The sequence below is a fragment of the Ambystoma mexicanum genome, chromosome 5p, assembly GCF_040938575.1.
Source record: "Ambystoma mexicanum isolate Mex_15411 chromosome 5p, UKY_AmexF1_1, whole genome shotgun sequence".
Classification (NCBI taxonomy): Eukaryota; Metazoa; Chordata; class Amphibia; order Caudata; family Ambystomatidae; genus Ambystoma; species Ambystoma mexicanum.
In genome coordinates, this window is record NC_090930.1 from 806,419,873 (window position 1) to 806,434,352 (window position 14,480).

The window sequence follows — 14,480 nt, forward strand, 5'->3', positions numbered from 1 at the left end:
AAGTAATAAGCACTATGGGTAAAATTGATGGCAATAACAATGTGGCATACGAGAGAGCACCACGACGTGCAAGAGGTTGTTGTATAAAATGGGAATACTGGTATATAATATATACATGCATTATGTTCATTGTCATTCTACTTTCACTCACAGTACATACTGTCTATTATGTAGATCCAAACACGGCAGTAGTTCCTGTGTATCTTCCTTTGCAGCAGGAGGGTACAGATGTGGCAATTAGAAGACCAGCAAGGCCTCATTTGATTGGTCCTACTCCAGGGGTGCATATGAATGCGCCTAATCCTTTGACAAATGGGTCTAACCTTCCCTTTGAGTGGTGGTCAGCTTTGCAAGTGATTCATGATTCATTGTTACCTCCGTATTGTGCCAATAGGAAGAGACCTTATGTGACTGTTTCTACACCAGTAACACATGAAGACACTGAATTCACTGACAAATGTTCCTATGATTCTCGCAGTAAGAAGGAACTATGCAGACTTACTTCATGAGAGGATTATAAGAGCTCATGAGGCAAGAAGGAGACCTAAGAGAAGTACAAGGGAGGATGATCATGACCTGAATGATTAGCTAGACAACACATTTGGGGAACATGTGGTATCAGCACATGAAAGGTAGGAAGGAGAACCTCGGAGAAGGCATGCGATGTATATACACTCCTGCCTTATAGTATTGGCAAGTCTAAGATCTTCATAGCCATTGAAATGGATGTTCAGACAGCACACTAGCTCAAATTGCACTCTGCTGAACGAGAGGTCAGTTCATTGGCTGAACAGCCTGTTTAGCATGGGCAACAGAATGGACAGATCAGACGAAGATGATTATGTTAAAGATACGAAGACTAGAGCAAGAGCCCACACTAAAGATCACGTGATAAGATACGAACCACCTGGAGTGAAAGGGGCTGGGATTAGATGGGAAGTGAACAGAAGACGAGTCCAGGAAAATCAGCAGAAGACATTCGACAATGGAAGAACAGAGGCCAAATGGTGGATCAGCGCTTTCTCCAGATGGATGGTAAGGAGGAATGGTCATCTGCAGAGCGTGGGTAGTTATTGAATGCTACAAACCGACTGACATCGTAGAGAATGGATGCAAACCTGTATGGCTGAGACTTCATAAACTACTGACATGGGTCGAAGACAAAGGAGGGCCCTTACAGATGGTGCCTCTGGCTAGTGCAAAGCTAAGTTTCAGAAATAATGGCACAAGAAAACTTGGAGAAAACAAGAATTGTGGTGGAATATTTGACGTGCCAGGAATGAGCGCTGGAACAGAAGGGATAATGGACCACTACTGGGCTTGTGGATCCAGAGCTTACATGGAGCTGGCCAAGGATTTGGGATGACTTTGTTCTATAGTGAATGTCCACGTTTCAGCATTGGTGACTCCTAAAAGTGACCAAGACATTGGCGAGTTTCCTAAAGCAGATGCACACCTGAGGAAAAAGATCTGCTGAATTCCTTAATTGAATTAGGGGGGACTATTTTTCAGCGAAGTCAATAAAAGCCTTTGATTCCATTCCATATGAACATAGATTGTTTTGTATATACACGATAATCTTCATGCCCAGGATCCAGACGGATGCAAATACTAAGTGGTTACAGATAACCAGATGGGAGTTGTTGCAGACGATCAACACTACCATAAAGGGATTCAATGCGATCAAGGAAGAGCTGAGAGCCATACGACTGACACTTCAGAATAGATGTGTCTTGGACATGATCACAGCTATGGATGGAGGTGTTTGTGCCAAAATTTGAGAATCATGTTGCACATTCATACCTTCCCATGACGAGAATGGCACCTTGACGGAGGCCATATCAATGCTGAAGAAGTTACACGTCCAGATGATAGACGAAGTGGAAGGCATTGCTCATGACAGCTGGTTTGGATCAATCTTCTCGTGGGTCCCACAATGGCTGGCAGATAAGTTGAAGTTCCTTGGAGCGCTGATAGTGATGATATTGCTTGGATTTTGTGTGATCAGGCTAATCTCACAATGCAAGAAAACTGCAAAGAAAGCTGTAGGAATGAAGATCATGATTGATGTTGAATCAAGATGAAAAACTGAGGAGCTGATAGATGAAGAAATCAGAGACTACGTGAAGGCCAGCATTCACGCACCTGAAGGAACGAAGTTCCTGTACCCAAAGAACCATAAGTGCGTGAGGAAGTGGATCTATTGCAGTCCAAGTGGACAATGTATGCTTATGCTTTGGAGTAAAGATGAGCATGTGAAATCAGCAGGGTGTCTGAAGGGAGTCATAAAGATATGGGTGCCGAAGAAGCATTTCTTCAAACAAGGATGTCAAGATGGAGAGAGTGGTTGATGAATCGCCCATGGGGGGAGGGTGGGGGAGTGTAGCGGTGGAGCCAAGTACCCCCACCCAAAGCTCCTCCCCCATGTTGCCTATATGTTGGGAGCCCGAGGTAGACATGTGCAATGCCAGTGAGAATACCTATACCAAAGAGAATCCTGGAAGATTCCCATTGAGAAAGCCATACAAGCATTTCTTTCGACAATATGATGGCCATTTGAATGAAATTCCGGAAGAAGTGTGAAAACTGAGCAAAAGAGGTGATTGGTGACATCATGAATAGAGCTGACACACCCAGAAGAGCTGCAGAGACAATGGAGAACATAAATACTGAGGAGGTGCCAAAGATGAGCAACATTTTGGGCTTGAGATGACTATGTTCATGCTACAGAAATAATGAAGGTACCCAGTCAATTTACAATTGTACAGATGCAGCAACGGAAGTAGACAAAGTATTCTTAAAGGCTAGCTATGTAGTGAATAGAATAGATTGTGGTGATGCACCAACGTATATGCATAGGAAACTTTTGGACTATAGATGATTCCACAACGCACTTTAGCAGAGCTAGATCCAGTGACGAGGAAGGTTTTCAGTGTCGCAGTTGAAAATCGAAAACTTAACCATGGAGGTGAACCAAGGAAGGGCTTGGCTGGCTCAACACCAAGAAGTCAAGGCCACCTTGGGCCTGAATGTGCGCACAGTGGTTACAGAACGTGTGAAAAGAACAAAACCCCTGTCTTGGGTGAGGAGTGAGAACATTGAAGATGTCGGAGGTTCATCATTTAATAGTATTTTAAATGCAGAAAGACTTGAACATGGTCTGCAGTCACGTGGTTGGATGAGAATAGACACTGGGACGCGCTGTATCAAAACTGAGAAGACAGAGTATGCCTATACTCACTCATATTCTCGAGCTTGGAGAACATTTCCAAGACTATGTTCAAAGGTTAATTGACTGGCAGACTGCAAGGGTGATGATGGATGAATGGGCCAATTGGTGGGAAACTATGGTAATGACCAGCCCACCAGCATCTGGATGATTAGCCTGCATGCTGCTTGCGCAGGTGGAATATTAGAGGGGTACAAGAGTGCCAACAATTAGAGCGCCACGTAGTAGAGCCCTATGGTTTGTATAACCAATGGGACATCGTGTATTTGACGTTCGTAGAAATTTGCACTAGAGGAAGGCTTAGTTGCCCCACCTGATGTTAGAGACCCAATCACCTTCCTAACAAGTATGGAACGTATACCTAGATGTTCCTTGTAACCTTATCACATCCCAAGTAGGCTTTTGTAGTTTGCAACGTAGGTTGATGTCCATGATGACTAGTTTTTAGTATAAAAGTTTTTTCATGCCATGCTTTGGGTGTGAAGATAAGCAAATCCGTTTGTTTGTTGTAACTCCGTTTTTAGATAATTGATATTAGTTTTTGCCAACTTCTTGAGTTAGATTATTAATGTTTGAGTATATTCTGCATCTCATCCATCTCAACGTATTGCTCCCCTGTCTTAAAGGGCAGGGTCGGACACCCCAGTTCCGTCTTGTTTGGGAACTGCAGCCCTCTGGCAGTTGCTATGACTATGTATGGCTGCATTTTTATCCCACTAACATTCGTAGCACCATATTCTGGCTTTTGGACTCTGTTGGATTTTGGCTTGGGGTTCCCTGCAGGGACACCCCAGGATACAGCAGGCTGTACTCCCTACGAATTAAAGGCAGCCACCGGAAGCCTGCCATGTGGAAGCTCACAGGAAAACAATGCAGTTTTTTGGAACCTCACCTAGACTGTCACCCAAGGATGCACGTCTTCATTCGTTTGAGCCTTCAGATGAGGACTCATCGAGGAGAATGGGTGGCAGAAAACCAATCTGGGCCTTATTGCAGAGATTAAGGAATTGAAATGTGTTCTTGAAGCTGCAGTGCTATTCGTCCCATACTTTTTTAAAACTATGTACCCCTACCCCACCGCAACAATTTAGTATTTCATTTTGGGGTTCAATTCTGCATGTTTTGGGGGGTAGACTCTCCCCATACATAAGGAGGTGGTGGATAAAGTTGGTCTTATTTAAACTACAAATGTTAATGCAACTGAAGGGAGATCCTTAAAGATGCCCCAGTCCAGGATGCGGGTGGAATGGAGGATGCCGCACTCTCTCGACGTAGGCATTTTAAATGGCTAAAACACGTTCTGCATCTTAAAATATATGCAACGGGGACTACTACAGTGATTTTAGTAGTTGATGGTTGAGTCACTTCTTCAAAGGCTCCAACACTTTTGATACCATGAAAATGATGCTTTGCTAAAAGGCCTATGTTTGGCTATGCTGCTATAATTTAAACTTTACCATGGTTCCTTTTCAGAAAAGCCGCAGAGAAAAAGGGGACTAGCAAAACTTTCAAAAAGCAAGTCTAATCTACCTGAGCCAGAGGAAGTGGAAGTGTGGGTGGCTGCGAGCAAAGGTTAGTATCGCCTTTAGGGAACGGGGGAAGGTGAAATTCCTGTTGTCTGTTCTGCCACAATTCTGAGGGGGTGGGGTACGTTTTGCTTTCCACTGAGAATCCCATAATTTGAAAAGCAAAGCTAGTTGCCCCACTGATCATAGCCCCATGGAAATTCCACATAAGTCAGAAGATAAGAGCATTAATTTGTTTAGAAGTAAAGCTAAATAGATTGCCTCAGTAAATCGTACAATTACAACCATAGTAACTTTCTGAGTCTAGAAATGTACAACATTTAGGCCTGGTCGGGGAACGGAAAGTGTGGTGGTGTCGTTCCAAGATGACATGGCCAGGCTGGTTGATGCTGGTGGGGTGGGAGCCTTGATTCTCTTAGACCTGTCACCGGCCATTGACACCGTTGACAACCCCACCCTGCTGACCCGCCTGTCTCAGATTGGGATCTCGGGTCTGGTTCTTGCCTGGTTTTTTGTCATTCCTGGCCGATCGCACTCGGGTGCTCTCTTCCTCCTTCCCTTTCAGATTCCTGCAACCTCACCTGTGGCGTTCCTCAGGGCTCCGCCTTGTCACCCATTCTCTTCAACATTTACATCTGGCCCCTTATTTATCTCCTCTGCTCCCTCGGCATTAGGTGTTACTCTTATGCCGACGATACCCAAAGCTGTTTAGACCTTGATTGGGCGGAGGCGTTGTCGCGCCTTTACCAGTGCCTGACTGCCGTGGGTGATTGGATGGGCCGAAACGGGCTGATGTTGAATGGGGACAAAACCGAAGTGATGGTGGTAGGCGCCCCCCTGATCCTTCACTCTGGGTGTCTTCTTTCTAGTGACGCAGGTGAAGAATCTCAGTGTGACCCTTTTCGGCTTCTCTGTCCATGAAAGATCAAGTTTCTGCTGTGTGCAAAGTGATTTCCATCTTAAGACACTGAAGAAGGTTCTCCCGTTGCTGCCAGCTACCCTCCACCCACCGATGGTTTGCTGCATTTGTGCTCAGCCGGTTGGAATAATATAATTCCCTCTATCTTGCCCAGCCTAAGGGTCTGATTCAACGGCTTCAGTGCCTTCAAAATCTGGCTGCCAGAGTAGCTACTGGATCACCATATGGAGCTCACATCTCTCCGGTATTGCACACTCTGCACTGGCAGCCAGTGCAGTGGCAAATTGAGTTTAAGACACACTGCATTGTTCATCGGGCGCTGCATGGTTTAGGGGCAATAATGCCTTCAATCCAAGTTTGATCATTCCTACCCTACTCTTTCCTTGCGCTCGGCATTGGCAGGTCTGCTGGTGGTGCCCACCTATCACCGCAAGTGCATTGGGGGCTGGGCTTTTTCGGTAGCCGATGCCCGAATGTGGAACGATCTTCCCCTGCCAGTGAAGGCTCTGTCAAATCATTTGGCCTTTGGAAGGTCCTTACAGTGAACTGTGATTGATGGATGATGGTCCTCTGTCTCTCCTTTAGCACCAAGATACCTCTGGGTGAGCGTGCGCTGTACACATTTATGTAACATAACATGGCTATGATTTAGAAGTGGGGCCTGGCCTGCACAACCAGTTGCCTGATTAGGGTGGTGTTTCTGTGCTTTTGGCAACCTATCAAACCCAGGACACCCCACTTCGTTTTTTTGAGGGGTTGGGTCTGTCCAATAGAAAAGTGGCACAAACTTAGCTGAAAATTAGCTCTTATGCAGACAGTCTAAAAACCATGAGGAGAACTACACCTACCTCAAGACCTCCCTCTTTGCTTCGGCCTTCGCCCCTCCTCTCCCCTGCTGATCCGACTCTCTCGGCACCATGCACCTGACACCCACCCACTCGCACTACCTCTTGGCAATACCTTGCACTGGGGTCTATCTGTATCCATAGTCCCCCCCCCCCCCCCCCTGCACTTACCAGACACCCCCTGTCTGACTTAAACCCAGCACTCGCCACTTGCTGGCTGCACTACCACTGTTTGCTGCTTTTATTATTTATCTGTTTTTCCCCTGCTCAGCACTTTCCACTTCTCAGCTCCATCCTTGCACTTTCCCCGTTCCCTCCCCCATGCACTTGCACGTTCTAAATTTCACTGGGCCTAGTAAGATAGTTGTTTTTGTTCTCCCTTGTTCCCTTCCGTTCCCTTGTCGCGCTCTGAAACACTTGTGTATGAGCGCAATGCAAATTAAATTTCAACAATGGGATTTGAGGCACTGTCTTTCCAAGATGCAAGAACAATTCACTTTTTTGGGTTCGTTTTGTTTTTGTTTTCACAGCTAAAAACCATGGTTGAAAATTAGGAATAACTGTTTTTTTTATTTTTTTTATTTGGTTTTATTAAGTTTTTTATGGTCATGTCATGAATAAAACAATGATACATCCTGTGAAATAAACAAAAGATTAATGTTCACAACTTTTGCTCCCCTCCCTGTATTCCCACCCCCTTCCCTTTCCCACACATGGTACATTAAATGATGATGGCAGCGGGGTTCAACACGTCATCTCACAAAGGTTAACTCTCGTACAAGGTGGCCCCCCATAAAGGGGGGGGGGTAGCTCGAAACCGCCAGGGCCAGGCTGTAAGAACTGTGACTCACATTTTAACAGGTCCCTCTCGGGCAAAGCGGAGATGTCCAGGCGACAATGTTCAGATCTAGAAGACTGTCCAGAGCTCGTCGTCTTTCAGGCCGTTCTCCCATATTTGTCAAAGAATGGAAGCCATAGGCCCTCGATATTGGACTTGGATTTGTCAATCAAGTGGGTCAAAAATTCCATATCATAAATTGCCCGTATTTTAGAAACCCACTCTCCCTCCCCCGGGGCTCGGGGTGATTTCCATTTTTGGGGCCAGCAGCATCTAGCCGCCACTAGCATGACATGTAGCATGTGGTCGTGTTTCACCTTTGGACCCCCCTCAACTTCAATACCAAACATTAGCCAGGGGCATAGGGTCTTTTCCATCTACCTCTTTTATCCAAGAGAGGACTTCTCTCCAGTAGGTTTGTGCAGCGTTACATTTCCACCACATGTGTACATAATCCCCTATTTGTGTGTGGCATTTCCAACAATGAGGATCATAGCCCCTTCTCATTCTGGCTATTCTTTGTGGGGGGTAATGCCATCTATGGACCAGCTTTAGGGCCTGTTGGCGGTATTGGGGAGCAGCTGTAGAGCGGTTGGCCTGTCTACATATCTTGGTCAATCTTTTTTCCGTTATGGGAGTGTCTAGGTCCTTCTCCCACTGTGTCTGGGAGGATGGGGGGGTCTCGCGGGGAGGAGAACAGCAAAAAGCCATAGAGCCGTGATATAACTCCTTTCGTCCCCTTGTGTGTGATAATACATTTCTCGAAGTATGTCAGATCCCTCCTGAGGCTATCTCCCCATCTACTCGCGTTGAGGGCACCCTTTAGTTGTAAGTAGGAGGAGATTGGGAAGACCCAGAGCGTCCTTCAGATCCCCCAAGGGTATGAACACCCCATCTGTCCAGAGTTGTCCCGCTCTACAAAGACCTGCCTCGTACCATTGCTGGAAGGCCAGTGGCTCGTTGATACCTTCCCAGAGTGGGGGAGCCCAGAGGCAGCTCAGGGGCGAGGGCCACGTTGTGAGCCACCCAAGATAGCCCCCTTCCTTCCATATGGTCCCTATCACCCCTAGGACTGGATGTCTCAATACCCTTTTCGGAATCCTTGCTATCGGGACCCAGAGCCATTCGTCTAGCGTGACCGGAGAGAAAAGCAGATTATCCAGCCCCACCCACTGTTTCTTTGGGCTCATTGTCAAGTGATCTACCAGAACTCGCAACTGGGATGCCCTGTAGTACGTGTCTAAGTCAGGGAAATTAACTCCACCCTCGTCTTTGGGCCTTATCAGGGTATCATAATTCTGTGGGATTTTCCCACCCAAAGGTAGCCGAGAAGAGTCCGCTTAATCTCTAGGAGGAACGGCTTCGGTATCTGGGTCGGCAGCATTTGGAACAAGTATAAAAATTTGGGAAGGATGACCATTTTGATGGAGTTAAGGCGTGCCATCAACGAGAGGCCAGATTTCGTCCAGCGTTCCAGGTCTCGTTTGACCGCCAACCAGAGAGGAGGGTAGTTTGCATTGATAAGGTCGGTCCGATCCAAAGTTATCTGGATCCCCAGGTGGCAGAATCCCTCTGGTTGCTTACAAAACGGGAGGCCCTCAATATATTGTTTCTCCGCGGCGTTGAGTTGGCCTACTGGAAATGCAACTGATTTATCTAGATTTACCTTGTAACCTGCGAGAGTCCCATATTATTCTAAGCTGTTTAGTACCTCGGGGACTGATTGAGATGGGTTGGAGAGATATATATATATATAGCAGGACATCATCCGCGAAGAGGGTTATTTTATAGTTGGTTTCACCCATTTTGATACCCTGGATTTTGTAGTTTCCCCTGATAGCTACGGCCCAGGGCTCCATTACTAGAGCATATATGAGGGTTGAGGGTGGACACCCCTGTCTTGTGCCCCTTTCTAACGTGATGGCTTCGGATTCACATCAGTTCACTGTAATTCTTGCTGCGGCGTGGGAGTAAAGAGCTCTCATCCATCCTAGCCATTTGGATCCCATCCCCAGGGATGATGGGACAGTTTCCATGAAGGCCCAGCTTACCCTATTGAACGCCTTCTCTGCGTCTAGGGACAGGAGAAGAGCGCCCTCCACACTAACTCCCTTTGAACCAAATATGTGTAGGGTTTTGCGCATGCTATCGGCCCCCTGTCTGCATCACGAAACCGACTTGGTCTGGGTGGATCAATCGGGGAAGACCTTTTTCTAGGCGGGTTGCCAGGATCCTAGTAAAGATCTTTGCGTCTGTATTTAGTAGCGAGATGGGCCTATACGAGCCGCATTCCGCCGGGTCCTTACCGGGCTTGGGGGATTACCGTGATTATGGCCTGCAAGAATGTCAGCGGGATAGTGTCTGAGGTTTTAATGTGATAAGTTTGGTGAGCGGCTGTATCAACACAGATTGGTACTGTTGAAGTCTGCCGTGTAGCCATCTCCCCCCGGGGTCTTGCCTACTTTCAGTTTCTTGATAGCCTCTTCCGCCTCTTGCCCGGTTATCTCCTTTTCCAGTGTTTCCCTCTCTAGGTCTGTGAGTCTTGGGAGGGGGGTGGTCCTCGGTATCTTCTTATATCATCTAGCGATTCGTCTTTCTGTTTAGTGTCGAGTGCCCTATAGAAATTCGCAAAGGCCTCGGCTATAGGCCCTGTTTTTGATTGAGTGTTAATAGTCTCGTCTCTAACCTCCTCTATTCTCCTACCCGCTCTGTTTCCCCTCAACCTGTGTGCCAAGAGGGTACCAACCTTATCTCCCTTTTCGTAGTATCTTTGCTTTGTGTATCTCATTTTCTTGACCACCTCCCCAATTAGGATCGTATGCAGGGCTTGCCTCTTGTCCCTCATTTCACTCAGGAGGTTTTTGCGGTCTACGTTGCCTTTCGGGAGCTGGGCCCTCCAGGCCCGTAGGTCCTCAGGTCCTCAGAGTTTAGACTCTTAGCGCTCTCTCGTTTTTTGCCCGAACCCTCTGCAATTAGGAGGCCCATGAAGGTGGCCTTTGCGGCCTCCCAGACTGTAGCCATTGGGATTTCCCCTGTGTCATTTGTCGTGAAGAAGTTTTCCATTTCTTTCCTTAAGAATTCTTTAAAGACCTGATCCCTCATGAGGGTATCGTTACAGCGCCATCTATATGATTTCGGGGTGTCCTGCAGTCGCCACTCCATGATGAAGAGTTTGTGGTCTGACCAGGTCACTGATTCGACCATAGGGTCCCCCCCCGCCCCCCCCCCCCCTCCTTCTTCCGACACCAATAGTAAATCAATTCTGGTATATGTTTGATTTGGGGGGGGGGGAGAGAAGAACATGTAGCCCCCAGGGGCCGGTTTGCATTTCCGCCAAACGTCAACCCAGTAGTATTCCTGGAGGAGGTCCCTCATTGCTAGGTTATCCCTGGTGGGGGCTTTTGGCCCGACCCCTCTGACCGACCACCAATCGAGGTGAGGGTCTTTGATAAGGTTGAAATCTCCACCCAGGATCATGGCTCCCTCCGCCCAATCGTCCATGACTTTAAGGACTTTGTGGAGAAATTTGATTTGGCCAGTGTTCGGTGCGTACAGAGTGGCCAACATAACCCTCATGCCCTGGGACATGCCCTTGATCCCCAGAAATCTACCCCAAAACCCCTCTTTGTCTCAACATCAGTAAAGTGGAATGATTTACCCAGGAGAATACTCACCCACTCCTTCTTAGAGGATTTGTGTGAGGCCCAGAATTTACCAATCTCCTTTCCCTTTATCGCCGATTCAGCCCCCCTCCTATAGTGTTTCCTGCAGGAAAAGGATTAGCAGTTTCTGTTTACGGAACATGTTGCTTGTAAGAGACCGCTTATTTTGTGAGTTTAGGCCCTTGACGTTGAGCGTGCCAATCCTTCCCTCAACCATGGTCGTCCCTATCCGCCCTGTGGAGTTTCAGTGGGTTCCCTCCGCTTCATCAATTGAATTAGGTCCCCGTGCCATGGTATGGTATCCCCGTATCCTGGATCCCTCTCCCACCCCCTCCCTTCTACCCATCTCCCTTACCCATTGTGTAAGGCGTTTGTCTCCCTTGCCCGACAAGCATCAGGGTTGGTTAACGAACCACCAGGGCTGCTGCCTAGACCCCGGGAGATTAGATGGTACGGAAAGTGCCCTTCAACTTTTTATTAAAAATATTCTTCCCGAACCTAGTCGGGATTTCTATCCCCGTGTGGGATCACACTCCATTCTCTCCCCCCCCCCCCCCCCGCACTGCTCGTTGAGTGTCTCCTGTGTATGTCTTTGGCTTAGAGCGGGGGCCGGGGAGCGGGTGCGAACATCGGAGACCTCAACCCGCCACCCCCACGAGAGGTCCGATGCTATCGGCTCCTGCATAAAAGTGCCTCCAATATTCAAATACACCAATAAACATAAACCTTGCCAACAGTGGCACCACTCAAAAGACAACACTCAACACTTGGCATTTGCCAACGCCGGAGGACCGTCGAGGGGGCCACAAGTGATTGCACTATGTCATAATTCGGGCTCGGGGGTCCCCTGCTTCTTGGCTCCCCCCAATCAACCGGTCTCAAACATTGTGTCATGTCAATTAAACAAAAATTCCACCAACCATGGCGACTTCAACAAATAGTGTGTGGCTCCCCCAAAACTGGGGAGACCCCAACCGACTGTGGGAACAAGTGCATTCCTGCGGACCTCCATGTGACCCCCCCAATGCGATCAGACGGGGTCACCACAATCGGCTGGCGGATGCCTTGTTTTCTGGAACTTCCGTGTGCCCTTCACCTTGTGTTTCCCCTGTGTCGAGGAAGGGGCCCGGGCAGGGTCTCCGCCAGTCTCATTCCTGTCCCTGGAAGGGCTAGGGGGGTCTCCCACAAGTTCATCCGCGGTTCTCTGAATATCCTCTTCAGTCACGAGGTGGTGGCGTTCCCCTTGCCATTCAAATTCCAGGTAGAACGGGTGACCCCAGCGATATCGGACCCCCTTCTCCTGTAGCCATCTGGTAATTGTTGTGCATTTTTTCCTCATCTGCAACGTGAGGGCAGACAGGTCTTGATAGATCGCCACCCTGGAATTGTCGTATTGTAGGTCTCTCAAAGTCCTTGCCCTCTCGAGTATCCGTGCTTTGTCCCTGTAGTAGTGGAATTTGGCAAGGACCGAGCGTGGGCCCCTTCCGCCTCCTCCAGCCCGGTGAACTGTTGATCAGGACTGTCTCTCCCGAGTCGGTACCTAGGAAGATCCTAATGATGTCTTACACCTTGGCCTCTAGGCCCGTCGGGGTCTTTCCCTTGACCTCTACTAGATCGAAAATCCAGAGGTTGGTCCTTGCGACGGAGTTCCCCTCTCGTTGCTGTAGTTCCTTGAATCGTACCTCCATTTGTGTTTCTAGGAGGGCGGTGGCTACCTGATTATTCTCAACCCCCCTCCATTCTGTACTGAGGGTGGAGACTTTGGAAGTGAGGTCTGCCAATTTAGCCCCCATGTCTATTCTCATTCCTCCGATTTCTTCGAGGATCGTTTGAATGTTTTGCATAGCGTTCATATCAGGGGCTTGGGCGGAGGGGGGTCTGGCCTCCATCGTTGGGCTTTCAGTTGAGAATTGATATTTCGCCAAGGTTTCCTTCCAGCTCATGGGTTGCCTGCCCCTTAACGTCTCTGTGGTCGTTCGGTGGCCCCAGTGGTCCTTCTCCGGGTCAAGAACTCGCCTCTGGTCTCACTCCCGCCAGACTGGACTTCCGATCCGGCCTGCAGGGACCTGTACTTGTTTGCACTTATTGGGGATTCAGTCTGTCCACCAGAGCGGGTTCCGCTACCCCTATGTTTTACTCCTTGGCGCCCTGAGGGCTAGATTCCAGACGGTGTTCCAGCACTGGCAGTTGGGGTATGTGAGGTCCTCCACCCGGTTGGATGTTCTCTCCCCCTAGGTCTGGTGTTCCGGGGCTCCACCAATCTCAGCAGCCCCCAGCCGCAGTCCCCCTGCCTAACCAGAGAGGGGCAGCTGCCTTATGGAGGGGAATGTGTTTTGCCCGTATTGCTGGCCAGCTGTGGTCTCACTGGGATCTCCTCCGACACGCTGGAGTTATCTTGGGGGTGTTGGGGCCTTGCTGGTCTTGGGCACTCACCTCCTGCCTTGTCCGCTGCTGGTGGGCCAATGGGATCCCCGGGCGCGCTCCTGCGTCGGCCCAGGCCCCAGATGGAGCTGGTAACAGTGGTGGGTGAAAGGTCCGGGGAGTGGGCTTGCCAGCAGCACACCGCCGGCACACAGCGTGTCTCTGATTTTGCTGAGCGCCGCTGTGAGGAGGGGCCCGGGCGCACTCCCGCGACGGCCCGTGGCTTCCGGTGACTCCGGCGGTGCGAGTGTGGAGGGGGCAGGAGTGAATTCTTGGGAGCCCCCCTCGGCAGTGGGGCCCCTTGTGTCCCTGGATGTGCCCCTCAGCGGGCCAAACGACCTTTCTTTTCGCCGGGTGTCGGGCGGGGTTCAGAGGGTCCTACGGCCCCGATGTCTTGGTGGGGGGGGCCGCGGCTCCCCCTGCTGAGTGCTTGTGCTGGAGGGAGGGGCTGGCCAAGAGGTGCGCCTAGCCGCGCAGGGTGTTCCCCTCCCGCCAAGAGCAGGGCAGCGAGAGGTGTTCCCCCTCCCCCAGGTCCCAATGGGGGAGGGGAAGGCGCGCAACTTCTCTGGGGGAGAGCTCGGCAGCGGGAGCAGCCTCAAGCGTCGGGAAGGTGTCTCCAGGTTCCTAACAGTTTCACACAGCGACTTTTCTGCTTTTGGTACGGCAAACGTTCCGTTTTCTCTTGTGTCTTCGCTATTCTCCCGGGGCCATCAAGGGAGCTCGCGGATCAGGCAGCCGCCTGCGCCCCCTGGTGGCCTCCGGAATAACTGTTTCTGAGGGATCACTGGAGAGCAGCGGCAAAGCAACTAGTTCTGGCTTTGTAAGGTTATATTTTCTGTGTGTAAATCAGCCGGGTTTCCTTTACATTAACACAAAGTACTATGAACATTTGGCATTTAAAAACCACTGGTGAACAGAGCAGCGATAAATATACCACTCTCCTACCGCACCAATGTTGGTGTGTCCATAACACTTTGTTTGCTTAAATGCCTGTTTCGTAAAGTACGTGGACGTGAAATATCCCAAGATGCACAAGTTAT

The 14,480-nt window shown here is 49.3% G+C and overlaps 1 protein-coding gene across 2 annotated transcripts in view; it reads left to right on the top strand.

Moving 5' to 3' along the window:
• LOC138481216 (uncharacterized) overlaps positions 1 to 14,480 on the top strand; it is a 373,635-nt gene that overhangs the window by 337,525 nt on the left and 21,630 nt on the right. For both annotated transcript variants that reach the window (XM_069613229.1, XM_069613230.1), the window contains exon 5: positions 4,703 to 4,801. In XM_069613229.1, coding sequence (XP_069469330.1) covers positions 4,703 to 4,801 — 99 coding nt within the window. The remainder of the gene's footprint in view (positions 1 to 4,702; positions 4,802 to 14,480) is intronic.